This window comes from Manacus vitellinus, unplaced genomic scaffold, assembly GCF_001715985.3.
Source record: "Manacus vitellinus isolate BGI_N305 unplaced genomic scaffold, ASM171598v3 scaffold_26_pilon, whole genome shotgun sequence".
Classification (NCBI taxonomy): Eukaryota; Metazoa; Chordata; class Aves; order Passeriformes; family Pipridae; genus Manacus; species Manacus vitellinus.
In genome coordinates this window covers 197,227-215,720 of record NW_021939960.1, presented here as the reverse complement: position 1 = coordinate 215,720, position 18,494 = coordinate 197,227, and the positions used below count along the sequence as shown (strand labels likewise).

The window sequence follows — 18,494 nt, the reverse complement described above, 5'->3', positions numbered from 1 at the left end:
CTAATAAAGTGTCAATATAAATATGTTGCTTTAAAACAGGGAGAACAAGTCAGTTAATTCAGAAAGAATGGGACATATTAAAACAAATGCTATCAAGGAAACCAAATGGCAAAACCAATAAATAAACTGTCTGAATGAAAACTGTATGGCAGAGAGCTGGTAAATTGGGGTTTAATTAGAAACTTATTTTTAAAGAGTGCTTTATGCTAATGAGATGCATCCAAGTGACTAATGCTGTGAAAGATGACATTACTCCAGTAATTTAAAAAAAGAGGAGTAGCCCATGTGAGGAGGGAAGTGGCAAGAAATTTGAGAGCAATGAATCTGAAAATAAATACACACGTAGATACAAAAGGTTAATAATGTTTGTGGATTTCAAACATGCTGGCAAAAGGTGGGATGGGCTGCACAGACTGGACAAACGCAGGGAGCTTTCTGATGGATCATCAAATGGCACCACAGCAAAGGCTGACAGGGAGTCCCTGCCACCAGCCCTTCCCACAGGCATCAGCCAGCTCCCAGATGGGAGCACTGGATGGAAGGAAATGAGCTCACAGATGTGCTGCCCCATGTCTGTTAAACACGTGCTGACCCCCAGCTCTGCTTTGAAGGATGCCATGACCTGGTGCTCTGAAAGGCTGACACTGCCCCCACCTCCTGACATTTCATAACCCCAAACAGAAAGATCTGAGAGCTTTTTCTTGCTACCACAAGAACTAGAAGCAGCACACAGGGAACCATGCAAAGGGTGAAGCCCCAGAGAGCTGGGAAGCAGCTCCTGTGTGGAGCTGGGCTGAACTGCAAAGGGGTCGATCTGAACGGCCTATTTCTTGCTAATAGAGAAAAGAAAACTGGGAAACCTCCAAAACTTTCTGCAATGGACTAAAACTCTTTAAAAAGAGTTCTCTGCTTTCATTTCCTTGGTGTTGAGGCAATGGGACACACAAAGCAAATTGGCTCCCAGGCTGCTGGGGGAGCGGCAGCGGAACAGCCTCGTGGGTCTCTCCAGTAATTAAAGCGACTCAGCTTCTGAACAGGTGCCTTGCAGCAACACCCAAGATGTGTTATAATCCCCCAGTAACACATGCCTAACACATTTCACTGCCTAATTACTCCCACACTCACGTTTAGTGCCCTTGTTAATCCAGTACTTCAAGAGAATACTTGCCTTGCTTAAACACGTCTCGATCCTAATCTTCCTGTCACTGGTGTAAATCAGGACTCATTTCACTAGTGTTAATGGAGCTGCTGCAGTGTCAAGAGTCTAGGAATGGAAAAATTAGGCCTAGATCCCAAATGAACATTTAGTCTGGCACCAGCAGTATGTATTTATTTTCTTGCATCAAAACAAAATATGCTTTTTTCTCTGGTACCAACTCAAAGCAGAGCTTTTAAGAGCTGTCAATGCCATGATTAATCCTGATTCCAAAAAAGGTTGGTGTTTTTTTTTGCAGATTCCTACAGAGAGACCACAGTGGTATCCTCACTAGCAGCTCTATTGGTTTTGTTAAAGGCAGACTACAGGTTTGCTCATTGTATCCTCAGCAAGACAGCAATGCAAATAAAGGTGAATACAGGGCAATGCCATTAAGGATAATCAATATAATGAGCAGCCAGAAGACAGCACAGACACAGTAGGGCATCTAGAACATCCCAGATATCAGACTTTGATCAGGACACAAGGTAATTACTGTTTTGAGGGTGTCTGTGCACTGCCACACAGCAGAGAGAGGGCAGATACAACCTTCCTCTTTCAGGGGCCGGGAAGGGCAGTGCCTGAGTCCTTCTGTTCATATGGAGTTAATGTATGGTGGGAATTCAGCCTCAGGACACAGGGAAATCTGAAATTATGGGTAAGCTCTGAACCACACTGTTCAGCTATTGCTCAGCTGCTGACACTGCCCAGGTGCCAGCAATGGCAGGGACTGCTGTGTTACCAACACCACAGATTCACTCCTGATGCTGCTTTGGTTGTGAGCTGCAACCAGCACTGCACCCCTGAAGAGCTCAAACTGCATGAAATCAGCCCCAGCTGGATATCCCAGTGTCCATGCTAATGGTCAGGCTCTGAGAATCACAGCATTGCAATTCAGAGCGAGGACAAGAGGAAAAGAAAAGGAATTTCCACAGAGATTTCTGCACTCCACGTACAGGAATAAGATATCTGCCCATAAATCAAAAGTGATATGAATTGAGACAGCGACAATGAACACTAGAACTACCATCATTTCTTGTCCTTTTCCATTCATGTCAACAAAAAAAAATCCTCAAGAATAATATCACCAAAAAGCAGTGGCTCTAGACATCCTCAGGCTCTACCCATCTCCTCTGTATCTCTTATTAAATTAATATTAGCAAGAGATCATTTTTAAAAAAAGATACAGCATTCAGAAACAACAGAAGGAGGGTGGCTTATTGACTCTTCCTGGTGACCTAACAGCTTAATGAAAATTAAATCAGTTTGCAGAAGTCAATGGAAGGTCAAACACCTTTGTGACACTTTTCTGAGGTACCCAAATCAGACAGTGCAAACTAAAAACCCAGAATGGGATTTTCTAAGTTATGTAAGTTTTTATTTCCCTTTGAATAGTCACAGAGCAAATATCTTTCCTGACAGCATGACACCATTCTTCCACCAGCTCCAGAAAAATAAATGACTGAAGTAGGAAGAACTACAGGTTTCCAAAAATTAATTAATCCAGTATCTCTGATCTCATGAGGAGGCTTCTAGTCATGCTTTTGCAAAACCTTGAGGAGCCACATTTCACCCATTCTTGTCTTACTCAGTCCTGCTCTTACCCTTTCTACCACCAGAAAGCCAAAATCAGGTATTTGAAATGGTCACATCACTACCAGCTGGAAAAACTGAGAGGAAGGAGACACATAGACTGAGACACATAGAATGTTTGTAACCCAGAGAATGAATTAAATAAAGATTTTACAGGGAACTTTCAAAAAGGAAAGGAACAAGAGGATATGGGGAGCACCAGAGCCACAGATGAGAAGGAGAAAGGGGAGAAATGGCTCATCCTCCTTGTGTTTCAGTGGTGACACAACTTCTTACAGCCCCACCAGTTTGTGTATCAGGTCTCAGCAGGGAAAACAGCTGCACCTGCTATCCCAGGGCACAGCTTTCTGGGACAGCCTGGCATGTCTCCATAGGAAGATGGGAAAAGCCCTTTTCTGCTATCCAACAAAATGATAGATGGGGCTTCTTTGAGCCCTCCCAACTCCTCTGCAAGTGCAGGTGCAGAAGGGATGGGCAGAAAGTGCCTTGAAGTCATCAACCTCTGCCATAAGGAGTGGAAGGAATGGAAAAAATGGGATGGTGCCTCAAAGGATTTCTGGGTGCTTGCCAATTTTGGTGAACTGTCAAAAGCCTCCACAGGCAGCAATGCAGCTGTTTGACATTCCAGCAAGGCAGCAAGAGCACAAGCTGGCAACACTATATTTTGGAACTGGAGAGTCACTTGTAGCACAGCCCATGGCAATTACTCCAGCATTTCCTTACAGCTCGTTTTGAGACTACAACATGTGTTGGGGGAGATCTTTTTCCAGCTATTCCTCTGTGTTACAAGTAAATTGGTTTCTGACATATTTTCTGGCAAAGTAGCCCCTGGGGTGATTCTGAAATCTTCACAGGAGTTGTTAAAAGCAACTGTGAGCTCCTAGAAGGAACTCAGACATTGTCACTGTTGCTCCCTCAAGAGCTACACCTTGTGAACCAGCCTGGGGCTATTTGTCTTGGGTTTGCTTAGTTTGGTCTGTTTGGGCCAGTTTGGGCTATTTTGAGCCAACCACAGTGAAAATAAGCAATGCACTCTACCAGTCTGTTGAATTATACCATGAAAATGGTGTGATGTAAGAATTGTGCCCTGGTGTGTTCAAGGTGAGGCTTATAGGGGATCTCCTCTTATCTGCTTTGTACAGTTGCAGAGAGAACAAATTTAATAGCAACTTAATGTCACTTTTCCAGTGATGTTCTGCCAACAGCAAGAACAGTCCTGAGGACAGAAAAGCTGCTGACAGAACAAGGGAAAGGAGGAACCACAGAAAAAGATATTGTGGGTTAAAAAAGTAACAGAGGTCACAAATACAGTGGAGTGATTCTGTAAATTGTTGTTCTGCCTCTGTCATCTTCCTTAAAAGAAAAAAAAATAAAAGAAGAAATAAAGAGGCTGGTTCTTTGGATAGTAACTGTAATCAAGTTGTGCCACCACTGCAGTTTTAACATTACTGGCATTGTGCTTTGCAGGAAAGAGAGACCCAACATACCTTTTGTTGCCAGGCGGACACAGTTGATTTTTGTTTCCTGAAAAATAAAAGCAGAAAAAAAACACATATAGGAAAACATCAAGGTGTGTAATTAGCCCATCTACAACAAACACACATTCCTTTAAAAAGGTACTAAAAAAAAATATGCATTTTTTTCTTACGCTTCATCTTTGAAAAAAAAAACCACCAAGTTTTGATTGCAGAAAACACTCCACACTATTGGACTTGCCTACAGCTGGTTCTCTAAATGTTGGGAAGCTGAGAGTGACAACACATTTCTCCACGCTCAGGGTGTGAGTGATGGGTCCCACGTAACTGCCTGATTAGCTAATAGAATCTACCAGTTAAATGGCCTGCTCTGTAATAGACTGACAAGCTCTGGGTCAAAAGTACATGCAACTGTACATCTAATTTTCATGCACCATTACTGCAAATTTCGCAAATTGGGTATTTATTTAAACACATGGCAAACAGACACCGAGGCAGTCATTTGAATAGCCCAGCTCCGTGGATGTGAAGCCCAGCACTGCTGTACAGCTGCCTCTGCCAAAGGAGCTGCTCTGACAACCCTCTCCACTGCAGCTCTTCCTTGCAGAGCTGGGATAAAACCCAACCCTCTGTGTTCAGTCCACCTTGGACTCTGCAGGGCCGCAGGAACAGGAGTTTGGACGGGAACAGTGATGTTGTGTTTGGCTTCACCACCAGCTCAAACAGGTCACCTCCACTGCAAACACATCCTTCCTGGTATCCCCAGCTCCTCATTGCACAGCCCTGCTGTTGTCCAACACACAGTTTGCATCCAAATGGGAATGTGTTGCTTTGGTTAAAGACCTGGCAGTTGCAGGGGTTTTGGAGCACTTGCTGCCTGGATGTGCTCTTGTACAAGTCTCAGGTGTAATGAAGGCTGCATAAATTACTGTGGGTAACAAAGCTGCATTCATACGGATGCTGTGTGTGCTCTGGAAACAACAGCCCAGCAATGCACTGCTGAGCACCTCCCTCCATCCTCAAACAACTGCACAAACCCTGGGAAAGTCTGAATTGGCTCTTGGAGAAAATCTGTTCCATCTGTGACAGACTGACCCTGGCCAGAGCAGACACACACAGAGCCCCATCATGCCTTTCTCCTCACACTTACATTGCACAGAGGAAGGGGATTGCAGGATCCATGCTGGGAAACAGTGGGAATCACAAGAGCAATTCCCTCTGATCCCTTTCTATGATGCCTCAAGATACCAGCCAGCCACACTATCTGGATATAAGCTGTATGTAGTCTAGAAACAACAAGATATCCAGAATAAAAAAGTCTCCCCTTGATCTTGCCCTCAAACTCTCTTCAGGAATTCCTGGATCCCCAAGGACAATCCTTGTCTAATAAGAACATCCTTTCCCAGCCATCCTTTCCCAATAAGAACAGCTGGGTCCAGAGTGGGACTCCATCACTGTTATCCCAGTAAACCAGAGACATCTCTGGTGCACTGAGCCCTCTCTCCCTCAAAAATCAACTTCCCTATGCAACCATTGGCCCTGCAAAGTCACCAGAGCTTTACACAGAGCTCCCATTCCTCTCTGCCTCCTGTACAATCAGTTCAAATGGCCATTTATTCTGGAAATTCAAAGTCTTTATTGCACGTGGAGATCTGTGAAGCAGGAAAAGCACAGCTTTGTTTTCAGAGCACACCCTCCACACATAATGCTGGGAATTGTAAGACAGAGAGATCCTGAGGTAGCTTCTGGTCTACAACAAGGTGACCTGGAAAATCACTGATGAAAAGCAAAATACAAAATATCCAGACAGCATTTTTGCAGCATACAAGTAGGTGGTCACTTGCTCACGTTTTGTTGAGGAAAATTTTCTTGTGTATTTGTTGCTTTCTGCTGGCTTCAGAAAGGTGGAGAAGTTAGTCAATGCTGAGAAAAGAAGAGTGGAGAAAACTAAAAAACCAAGGTCTTGTTAGTGGTGCTGGAACTGATGTTGTTTGAGAATGTGTGAGTTCCTGCAGGACACCTCTGGGGGGGTGAGTTGGGATGACAGGATGCAGGCTGGGCTGTTTGCAGCTGCATCCACCCCTGGCTGCATTCAGCACAGACAAGAACAGCTCTCAGGAGACCATGACCTGGCACTGCCAAAAGCAAGGGCAAGCACTTGCTGGAGGAACCAGACATCTGGATTTCAGGGCTTCATTTCAAATTGCATCTTCTGGGAAGGAAAATATAAAAGAACCCGCACAGATACCAGGCACTCAGCTCCTGGGGTGCTAAAGGTTAAAGACTTGAACTTAGTCCACATTCCTGACTAGGGCTGATTATTCCATTGATTGCCATTAATCCTTTCAGTGATCACTCCACTGCTCATCTCTTTGGTGTCTCATAAAAATAAAACCTCTTTAAATTTACTCTATTTTTCTTTGCTTGGGGCTGAGAATTGTAAGTTTGCATGAACTTTTCTGCCAAGAAACAGAATAAATAAATACACTTTTTTCCCCCCAAATAAACCCAGCAAAACCACCATCCCACAATCATGTTTGTTTTCTGAAAAATATTACTTTTGCTTCAGACAAGGTGCTTTCCTGTACACAGTAAAGTAAGATGCTTCTCTTTAGCCACTAGCAAAACAGGAATAAACAATGCAGGTAATTCTCAATAATCCATCCAGACTGCTTAAAGCAATGACCAGAAAAATAATTAAATAAAGGGCTAATAATAGAAGTTTTAGAAAAACAAAACCAATTTCCCCAAAAATTTCAGTCTCTGTGTTGCTTCTGAACATTCTTTCAAATGCTGTGATACTTAATTCCCATTTTATGATATCACAGAAGTTTTACAAGGCCTTGTAAGTCTACAACAATATTAGAGATGACCTGAGATCCTGCATATTCAGCTTATCCACCTCATATTATGGCTGAAGTCACAGGAATAATTTAAATTAAGATACCAGTAGCACTACTACTTTGGCTCTATATCTCTGCCAGGTTAAGGCAGAGATTTTATATCCAAACAGCAATAGAACAATGCAGGCATATTTTAACTGAGATCCTGGAATAGGAAAACACTTCATGAATACATCCTACAGCTCTTGATCCAACCTTCCTTTTCCAACATGCTCCATGTCCAGAAAGCTTTAGTGTGTAATAAGGCCATCCACTTGTTTCCTGGAACATACCTGTGTCAATTTGTTTTCTGGAACTTCCTCCCACATGAATAAAAGATGCTTATGGTCTACCCTCACTCAAGGCTGAACTCTGGCTATATTTTTAAGTCCACACAATATGAGCCCTGTGTTTTGGAGTCTGTTTTTGAGCCTGTTCCTGGAGGGAAGACCTGGACCTGCCATCAGCATGACCTGGGAACCCTCTGGAGAGAACCCAGGCTGTGCTGGGGAGCTGGGCAAGCCCTCTCTGCCAACACAGCCTTGAAGCTGCACACCATGAGCCTGTTTTAGCATCCCCCTGGATTTTCAGGGCTTTTTTAAACCTTCTTTTAATATAGTTTGTTTCTTCCTTTTTAGAAGCAAAGGAGCTGCTGCTGTCCACCAGTTACTGAGGTTCCTAAATGCACATTTCACTGAAGGGAAAGGGATGGTAACAAGACAAGTTCTGCCTCTGTCTCTTCAGCGTTTGGATGGGAACAATTTTCTGCAGGAAAGGGCTCTGAGGGCAGCAGGACATATGTTTATGTGACAGCTGCGTCTTCACAACCTAAAAGGGCACAGGAATTTTTTTCTCCCCTTCTCTTTTAAACTGACAGCTTGCTGTTTACAGACTACCAACAACAATAAAAGCAGCAAAGCCTTTTCATCCATCTGTTTTCACACCCACCATTTTCCCTTCCCTTTACTATTATTATGACTTTACAGCAGTTAAACAGTGAAGAGCCCCCTGCCAGCACCAGTGGGACCTGCTGTCCCCAGAAGCACCACTGGGGCTGCCCTACAACAGGCACAGTTTCAGCAGGCAGCTCAAACTGGGCACAGGCATTTTAAGTGCCTTAGTTTCATCTCAGAGCTATACATGGACCATCCTTGCTGGCAACATGATTCCCACAGGATAGAAACCATGGTTTTGTCCAATGGACATCCTGAAGAATCAGTTTTGAGGTCCTCAGCAAATCGGGGAGCTCTAGATTGTGTGTTTCTGTTTTATCCCATTGAATCCCATTGGTTTCCTGCCTTGAAATAAATCATGTGCATAAGTCTGTGCAAGGTGAATGGACTCCCCTGTAATTCCTATTGCCAGCTCTAGGAAACTGCAAGTTCCTCCCAGAGTCGAAGCAAAATCTAGTACTGCCTTTTCAATTATCAGCTATTTTTATTATCTCTGTCATTTGGAGAAGGGTGGTTTAACAAAGTGCTTAGGGGGCTTTCATTATTTCCAATAGGAAGTTATTTCCATGATCTATAGATGATCTTGAATATCCCACTCTTTTCAACTTCTCAAATGTGAGGTAGGGTTGGAGGATTTTATTTACATCCAGAAAACACTCAGGTCCACATACTCTGGTCAACTAGATGTGGAAACAGGGGCTTACAGGGACCAAAGTGGTTCCACAGCTGCTTTATTTCTGCCCCAGCAGCTCCAACATGTGATTGAAAAGGAGTAAAGGTAAGTGGACAAACTGTACTCCCAAAATCTAGTGAACACAGAGCTCCCCAGAGCTGGTTAACAGCTCACAGAAGCAATGCAGGCAGCCTTGGTGCCATTTCATTTTCCAGAGCAGGGCTTGTGCTGAACTGAAGTACCTCCCTGTTTTTTCCCTGGCCATCTCCACAGGGATAAATGCCACCTCTCTGCTGGCAGCTCTATCCACACCTCCAAAATGTCCCAGAAGAAGAATGTTGTGTACTGTGAGTAGACCTGTCAGCATCCAGAAATCCAGCCTGAAGTCCCCTGATAATAATGAGCCGCCCGGCTGTGCATGTAGTACAAGTCATTAGAGAGGCAAAAAATCAATCAGGATCTCTGTGGAGTCCATCATTCCCTCAAAAAATAATATTCTCATTGATTCCTGCAGTGCTACTTTTCACAGTTCTGGGCTGAAACATCAGTCACCTGTTGGACCACCAGGCTGGAGCAGCAGCTGGCAGCACCTCCCACACCATCCCAGCTGTGTTCCACAGGCTCCTGCTCATCTCCCAGTCACAGGAGAAACAGCCAAGAGTTATTGATTGCAACTGGGCTGTCACAGATTCCATTTTAACCCAGGGAGCTGAAATGCAACTCCGGGAAGGATTTTTAGGGAGCTCTGGTTTCTGAGCCGCTCAAAAATTCAGGCAGGCTTCACACAGCAGCCAAAAATTCTCCCCATCTGAGAGTGTTGCTGGATCAGTAGCCAGAGACTGTCACCTGCAGTGACCCAGATAAAGAACCTGGGGACAGTAAAACCTGCAAGGTCTCACTTAGATTATTACAGCAGTATAAGGATAAGAAAGGATAAGGAGTAACACAGTGTTGCCAACCTGGCCTCACCTTTCAGAGGGATAAACACTGGCAGGGCTGGTGTTTTGAAGGGGCTGAGCTCAGGGAGGCTTTTCAGAGGAGGAAACCTTCGTGCTCTGTCAGGCAGCTGTCTGTGGCACCAGGACAACCAGCACACAGCAGATAACTACCTGGATGGCACCCAGCGTGTGTGGGGATCGTGCCAGAGCAGAGCCCAGCCTTGTGCCACCCCTTGTGCTCACTCCTAACAACTGAGCAGTAACTAAAGGTGCTTCTCACCCCCACAGCTTCACAGCCTGCACCTTCTGTGGCCCTTTTCTCTTTTTCCCCTACTTTTACTTCTAACTCTGACACATTTCAGCTCAGCATCTGGCTTTCAACAGCCCCTAGGAGGGAAGTTCACGCAGTTTGGAAGTGGTTTGCCTAACAAAGCTGACAACCATTCTGTCTCACACATGTTCTGCTCAGTTCCCCTGCCTGGAGGCAGCACCACGTTGACCAAACTGCACCCAACTCCCCACCAGCCACAGCCACCTCGTTCAAACTCTCAAACAAGCAAAACATTGCGCAAGAGGAGGCAGAAAAGCTCGTGATCTGCTTCTGCAGCAATTTGCCACACTTGTTTTGCATCCAGCTGTTAATTACGTTCCTTTCAGTGTAACAATCCCAGCTAATGGCTGCAGAGCAGACGGGAACACCAAATGAGCACAGCCCTCGACGTACAGAAGAGCTGGAACACTGCAGAACTCCTGTAACACTCCTAACCTTCTCCCAGTCAAGCTTTTTGACCAAACACATACTGTTTCTTCAAACTAAGCTCTCCCCAGAGTCCCACAATTCCAAAGGAAGATGTTCTGGTTCACTGCATGAAGGCTTCTCATTGCAGGTTCCAGGGGTGGAAAGAAATGTCATCATTCCACAACTGTCAGTGATTAATGAAACTATGGAATATCCTAATTAAAAAAGGAGTGGCAACGTTCTGCTAAGTTTTTCATCTGTAAGGGAACATAAGGCTCTGTTTTAACTGTGCTGAACTGCTGTTGTTTCAGATTTTTTGCAGATGTGCATGATCAAAAATCACAGAATGGTTTGGGTTGGAAGGGACCTTAAATCCCATCTCGTTCCAACCCCCTGCCATAGACAGGGACACCTTCCATGAGACCAGGTAGCTCCAAGCCCCATCCAACCTTCCCTTGAACACTTCCAGGGATGGAAATGCCACGTTGCAGCCATAATTCTCAGGAGGCTTTTTGAAGACCATTGGTCTTATAACCTGCTCAGGTTATAGATGTAAGTGAAACCCCAGAACTCTTAAACACAAATGACACAGGTAAAAAATTCTGGGAGTGAAACAAAACTTACTATTTACAGCTGCAAAAGTCTGGATGCAAATTGACCCTAATGTCTGAAATGTGGGGTTTCATGATTATACCAAGAAACAAAAAGGATCACAGCTGCTCCTCTGAAGATCCACATTCCAGTCTTGCAAATACCCCTATACTTTTAGCCATAGCACTGCACTTTGAGGATATATAAGCACATACTGTAGAAATATAAATTATTAATAGAGGAGGAAATTGCCTTTCTCAAATAGGAATTTACTGTGTTTGGCAGGATACCTCTTATCCTGTCACAAACTGTGTGTTGTTGCATAAAGACTCTTTTGATTAACTTATGCTTAAAAAGCCCTTTAGAGTCCTGTTCCTATTATCATCCTTTTTGGAGTCTTTAGCACCTGATATGTAGGGTGGGCTGCAACCTGCCAGCTACAGAGATGCAGGAAAAGCAGGAACCCCCCATTAGTGCTGCCTTAATCCAGAATGCCAAGGGAAGCCCACGTTTCCATTCATACAACCATGTATGGAATATTACATTGTACTTAAGCAAATAAAAGTTTCTTCTTCCCTGGGGATCCATTCACTGGCAATTAACTATCACACATGGGGGAACTAATCAGGAACAGACACATACACATATTTCACCATTTCCTTCAGAAAGGCAAATCCAAAACTGAATTAATTGAGGAGTGCTGGAAGGAAACTTGTATTGACTACAAAGGAAACCAAGGTGAAAATCAGCAGAGTGCTGAAGAGATTTTGTACCTGTCAGGCACACAGCTGAAGCTGTGCAGGAGAATGGTGATAAAGGAAGGTAGTGAAGCACAAAGATGTGCTGTGAACACTCCCTGGCACTGCCAGCTGTCATCCATGCACAGTCCTCTGTGTTTTGGGTGTCAAAGACACTGCCCCAAGTGGAGACCAAAGCCTGCCCTATTCACCTTTGACTATTTTTCTAATGTTGCTCTTTCAGAGGTGGTGTCTTAGAGAATTTACCTGTGCTAAAGTAAGGCTCCTGAAAGCACTGGAAAACATGCTAATAACACACTCTGCCATCCAAATTGATGATGCCATGATAATGCTCCAAGACTTTTCCCGAGGCCAGAGTGGCAAATTGTATCATGTTATGTGATGATGAAAAACAATTCAGAGATCAAAGGGGAGGAAGGTGGATGACTGCTTAGGCTGCATCTGGTCTGTACACTGGTAGCTGAACTGACCTGAAACAGGAGGGTTGGAAGGTTTAGAGGGTTCCTATCCTTGACTGGAAGAGCAAAAAGAAGCCTCTCCTCTTCCTGTGGTGGAAATGTGATCTGTTGTGGCATTATGAGCATGTCATTTGAGTCCGAGAGTAGGACAGACATTTCCTGGGCAGTCTCCATTTTAAACCAAGTATCCCAGGGTAAATATAGGCAGAAACATAGCCCAGGGTATTCAGGAGGAGTCAGACAGACACGCACATGGTCCCCACTGCACTACGAGTCAATGGAGCTGAAACTCCCAACCACAAGTTGCATTATGATTCATATCATAGGTGCAAGCTAAAAGGTAACAAATTCATAACATCTCCTCCGAAATCACAAGCACTGTGAACTGGAGACTATCAAAATATTGCAGTTATGTCTTTTAAAAGCACAATGGTCCCTACTCTGACATTCGTGCTTATGGAAAGATAAAAATAGGATCCAAATTCTAAGCAACTCATTTAGTAAATCACATGGCAATTTTTACAGAGTCAGGCTCCTCAGCAGATTTCTCACTGGATCTAAGCATCAGAGAGGGTATTGAGTGAAGGACAAGTAATGGCCTGCTTGATTTTCATCAGATTTCTGTAAGAAGGTAGTAAGAAGGAAAAGTTAAATTGGCATCCAATCGAGAAGGAAGGAGAATGATGAGCAGGACAGACAGAGGTGGTCACATGTACAAACCCAGCTCAGTTTTCTCTGCACTTACTCCATTGGCCTTGCTAAGTGCCTGGAAGTATATGCTGTAGCTTTTCAGGGGAGAAAGTGGAGCGTTCCAGTAGCCATTGTAGGTCTTGTTGTCGCCCACGGTGAAGGGCTGTGTGACAGGAAGGTTGATGGGCTTCAGCTCAGCTGCAAAGTAGTGTGGGGAGTCCAGGCTGGAGGCATTCTTGTAGCTCACTGGGACAGAGAAGCACTCGATGATGTCTGCAGCTCTCCTCGCTTTCTGCAGCTTCTCCTCCTTGACAACAAGCTGATAAACACTAGAGGGGAGAGAGGAGGGTGAGATTAGAGCCCCAAGAGCCTTAAATATTGAGAATGTTTCCAACAATAAAAGGAAAAAGAGTAAAGCCAAGTAAGAAACACACAGCTAAGGCATCTCAGCAAACACAACTCTCTTGGCACTCCAGCAACAGTGCCCACTGGAAGTCACTGTGTGGGCAAAGTGCTGCCCACGTGCTCTGCTGGTTCAGTAGAATTAATCAAGATACACCCTGGTGAAAGTCAGAGTGGATTTCAGTCATGTCACTCCTTAGGAAAAGGAGTAACTTATAAAATATCCAGTCTGGAATGAGTTTTTAGTGTGCTGAGTACTGGAAAGCAGATACTTTCTCCTTCAGCCACCAAGCTGAACTATGAACTGTTTGCTTGGGTGACTGAAGTAAAGGAGAGCATTCGTGGTGTCAGATCCCTTTGGAAACACTTTCAGGGTGTGAGAACCAGTTTAGATCAAAAACACTCTCACATCTTCTAAGAACATCCCCCTTTTTAGCCCTCCCTCATATCTCCATGTCCACATATGGGCCCTCCCCCACATCTGGGTGGGGAGGCCCTGGCACAGGTTGCCCAGAGAAGCTGCCCCATCCCTGGAAGTGTTCCAGGCCAGACTGGATGGGGCTTGGAGCAACCTGGGCTAGTGGAAGGTGTCCCTGCCCATGGCAGGGGGTGAAATGAGATGGTCTTTAAGGTCCCTTCCAACCCAAACCATTCTATGATCTATTTTTGGGATATCCTGGGATATACAGTTCCCTTCCCAAATGGCAAGTCTCCTCCTACCCTTTACCCCCAGAAGGCTGGTTTATACACTGAGGAAGTGGCTTTATAGCTCTCTCAATCCACTTTTGTTTTAAGAAACAACAACAACTCTTCATATTCATTCCAACTCTCTGAAATGTTAATCCTTTTCGATTCCTGCTAGGCTTTTGGCCATTATGATATATAATAGCAATCTTGTTATTTCTAGCTTACTATTTCAGGCTCAAAAAGCCTGCAAGGCATTCAAATGCATCTGCTTTTATTTTTTTAATTTTTTTTTCCTCCTCAGGCAGCTCACAAAGCCCTGGAGTTCAATGCTGCCACAGCCCAGGCAGGTTTACTGCCTGTTTAACACCACTTACCCATTTGACAAAGAGAGATAGGGCTGCAGTCATTTTACTTTGTGTCAGGTTATTCAGATGTGCTGCCCTCACCTGTCTGTGTCAGGCTGGGCCTTTGTTCACTCAGACAGGGGAGATCGATTAAAAGATTGGGAACAGCCCACAGTGGATCATTCTCAGGCTCGTTGTTGCAGGAAGACTGGTCTGGAAAATTTCTAGCATAGCAATAGCTCATCAGTGCTCCTGTGGGAAGCAAAGTCCTGGAACCTCCAACGAGCAGGAGTGGAACAACCCCCAGCTTTGCTTTTGACTCACCAGCTCCTGGTGCCTGCAGGGATCTGGCACAGGCTCTGCCGCCAGCCAGGAGCTCAGGGAAGCTCTTGGAAACCATTTGGCTCCCACTGCTAGACACAAAAGCAACTAATGTGCACAAGTACAACCGATTTATGAATTACTCAGTACTGAACTGCCCTTACATGGCTGCTCTTGGCATTTACTGACGTAGCAGGAGCAGCAGCTGCATGGACTGCAGGCTTAATGATGTCCTGTCAGCACTTTGGAAAACTTTCCGCATCCTACAGTTCATCAGAGCCTTTAATAAAGTATCTTCGACCTTCTCTGATATTTATTTTAAAATAAATAAGCAGTTTTCCAAGCAACACTTTAAGTATTATCACTGAGGGTGCAGTGGGAGTTGTAAACAAAAGCCTGTTTAACACAAACCCTCTCCTCAGCTTTACCAACTAGCAACTCCTGGCTTGCTGGTTTGGACACTGTTTACTAACAGTGCATGTTCTTATTGTGACCCTTCTCTCTGGCAGTAATAATCTACACTACTGGGAAAGTTTGTAATTTTGTTTCTCAGCAATGGGCAAAATTGTAGCTGACATTTTTATGGGCACTTGCCACACACCTTCTAACCTAAACCCACTTGGTTTCTTTTTTATCCAATCCTAAACACTTGTATTTTCTGATTATAGAAGATGTTTCCTTTAGGCATATACATAAATATATATGTATAAACATATATTAACCTCCTTTTGGAGGGCAAGAGTTCCCTTGGGTTCCCTAAGAGTCATATTCATTCTCTTGGTTCTCTCACTTGCAAGCCATGCCTTTGGAGAAGGGGAAGCTCCCAGGGACATGAACTGCCAGGTACTGAACTCCTTCCCTAATCAACAGGGCACTTACACCACTGAAGATATTCTCAGTTTCCCCTTTGACAATTCCAGCACATGTTCCACCAGTACAGGCACTTTTTTATCATGAGCAAGAGTTTTGACACAGAGCCTACTCACAGATACTTTTCAAACTGAACCTAGTCACAGATACTCTTTTGCCTCTATTCCTTCACATTTTCTCTTTCCCTCTTAGCCATTAACACCCTTCTTCCTTTCACAGGGATAATCTGCTCTTGCAGTGACCTGAAATTTTACTTTTAATGTTTATTCTTTTGAAATGAATCCAGGTGCCTCTGGAAGCACAACAGTAACATTCAGGAGCATTCAGCTGAGATGTAACAGTTGTCCCGTGTGTGTTGAAGCTAAAACCTCATTCATCTCCTGCTCAAGTACTGCCTCCTTTTCTCTGGAAGCAGTATCTGAGCACTGCTGTCATTGCTCCCTCTGGTTGAAAAACCTAGTCTGGTGACACTTAGGCTGGGTAACTGACTGCTTTTGTACAATTTTTCTCTTTGATGCCCCAGTGCACACTGACTGACACAGCACATTTATCTCTGTGTGCTTCACCTGCCTGGCTTGGGGACCATCACCCTTCAGCCTCACTCTTTGCTGAGTCTGGTACTGGTCAAGAGTCCACTCTCAAAGGAAGTGGCCACGTGGCCAAGAGTCTGCCTGGGTTCAAAGACTACTTTGGACTGAAGATTATCACCCTGAGCACTCCTTCCTTTAGCAAATGATTGCTCTGGTCTCACTTTCTGATGTTCTCATGCCAGTATTTTGACCTGTCTAGGTGCTCCAGAAGGGCAGCATTCCCAGTTCCCCCAGCTGGCACACAGACTGGTACAGACCCCTGTTCTTTTTTCTGGTTTTGTTTTGCAGGTTATGCTCTTTGTCTCATATTTGGTTTCTACCTAGGAGCAGAATTTCCCTGCCTGCCTTTAGGGCATTTTCAGACATCCACTTCTCTGCTTTAACCAGTGAAGTGCTGCAAAGCACAGCAAGTGCTTCCACCCCTGCATTGAGCTGCTCTTTTAACTGTTTGCCTTTTCACCAGAGAAAAAAACCCACCAATCCTACATCCAGTTGGAATTGCTGTGGGAATTCTGAGCAGCAAATGTCCAATTACCCACCCTAAAATTTACCCAAACCATCTGCATTACTTCAACAATCCTCAAAAGAGTAAAACTAATTCAACTTTGCTCAGAAGAAGGAACTTGCTGTGATACATCACAACTCCTAAGATTGTGGTTGAGCACTAAGAATAAACTCAGTGAACAGGATCTGCCCTTTTGCTCTGAAAGAGCATCTCAGCTGCAATCCCATCTCTGGGTCAGGGCTGAGCAGGGCCAACCATTTGCAACTTTGCTACAACTGACAATTTTGTACCACAGCAATGTGATTACAGCCAAGGGAAAGGAGGAGCAGTTATCCAAAAAGTGGTGCTAAAGGGAAGGATAAAAAAACAAGTGGGCAATGGAAATAGGGAGGAAATGTCCAAACTATTTTAATGGCTTTTATTCTGGCTACCTGGTAGGCAGTAACACAGATCTCCTGGGGCTCTCCCCATCTCAAGCTTCAAAGCTGCTGCTTCCAGCTCATTTCAGCTAACATGGCTTTCCTGGCAGGAATCAATACATCAGCTGCAAATGCCCAGCTGGATTCCAAAAAGTTTCAGTTTCATACATAGAAATTATATTAAGAGACAACAAAAGCAAAGCATTAAAACTCCCCCAGTAGATAACAACTTCAGTGCCAATGAAATGAAAGATGGCACAGTTTTTACTACATTTCAGTTTTAAATATTTGGCCACATTTGGAAACGCTGCAATCACATCCACACATGTAAGTGCTGCAGGGCAGCAGAAGCAGGGGGCTTGTGCTCCCAGTTCCAGGCTACCCCATAAATGACATGAGGGGACTGGTTTCCAAACATCCACAAGCTCTGCTCTCCAGACAGCTCTCCAGGGATTCTCAAATCTGGGCCACAAATCAAATGCCTGCCTTCCTAGAAGGCTGGGGAGCTGACTGCCCCGTGTGCAGCTGCACACTCTGATTAGAAAAGGAGGCCAAAAGTCAGTTCCTCTATAAATTTCAAAGGTCTTAGATAGATAAATCCACATCAATTTAATAGAAGCTTTTTAAAGTTTTTGACAGCTCTGTTGTAAATCACTGATAAAAGCACCCACCATAACGGGCCACAGCACAAGTGTTGTCTGCAGAGGAAGAAAAGGTGCCCTTATCACCATCTGCAAGGTAATCTTTTAAATTATGAGTTCTCTATTCAGCCTGGAAAATCAACATTCCAAGTGACAGCCTGTTTCTGTGATGGAGATCTCTCTGTTTGCCTCGGGCTTCTCCTGCCCCTGCTCTTGGTTTCCTTTTGAGGATGGACTGGGGCAGCACTTGTCCACAAACCCAGACAAGTGTTTAATCCAGTCTCAAGTTCTGGATTAGGATGTGCATGAATGTGGGGAAGGAAAGCTGAGTCAGAGCTCTCCATAAAGCACCCACCATCTGGCTGGTGCACTCTGGTGTCCTGCCATGGTACTTATCAACAAGGTGAAACCTTCACTATACCCCAGTAATGGGGGGTTATGAAAAGGAATATGATTTCTTTGTAACCTCACAGTGATCCACTCATCTGAATTATTAAAGATTAAAAGAAACAATGTTTCAGCAGCTCAGTACTCCCTCTGGACCAATCCTGTTACTAAACTTCCATATCATATAAAGATTTAATGTATTTTCATTTAACACAAATTTATTATCAGTCATTTATTATTTCCAATAATATTTTCTCCCAGGGAACACAGAGCAATGGCAATCAGTACAGCTTGATCTTGCAGTGCATTTTTCAGAAGACCAGTGTGAGCAGGTTCTGTTGTTCATCCTACAGAGAACTAGAACTTCTAGTTCAAATGAACAC

General features: G+C 44.3%; 1 protein-coding gene across 6 annotated transcripts in view; it reads right to left on the bottom strand.

Annotated features, from left to right (window-relative positions):
- Positions 1-18,494, bottom strand: part of PTPRT (protein tyrosine phosphatase receptor type T) — a 272,419-nt gene that overhangs the window by 77,998 nt on the left and 175,927 nt on the right. For all 6 annotated transcript variants that reach the window (XM_018073978.3, XM_018073971.2, XM_018073972.2 and 3 more), the window contains exons 10-11: positions 13,001-13,274; positions 4,276-4,312 (exon numbers count right to left, since the gene is read on the bottom strand). In XM_018073978.3, the coding sequence (XP_017929467.1) occupies positions 4,276-4,312; positions 13,001-13,274 (311 nt within the window). The remainder of the gene's footprint in view (positions 1-4,275; positions 4,313-13,000; positions 13,275-18,494) is intronic.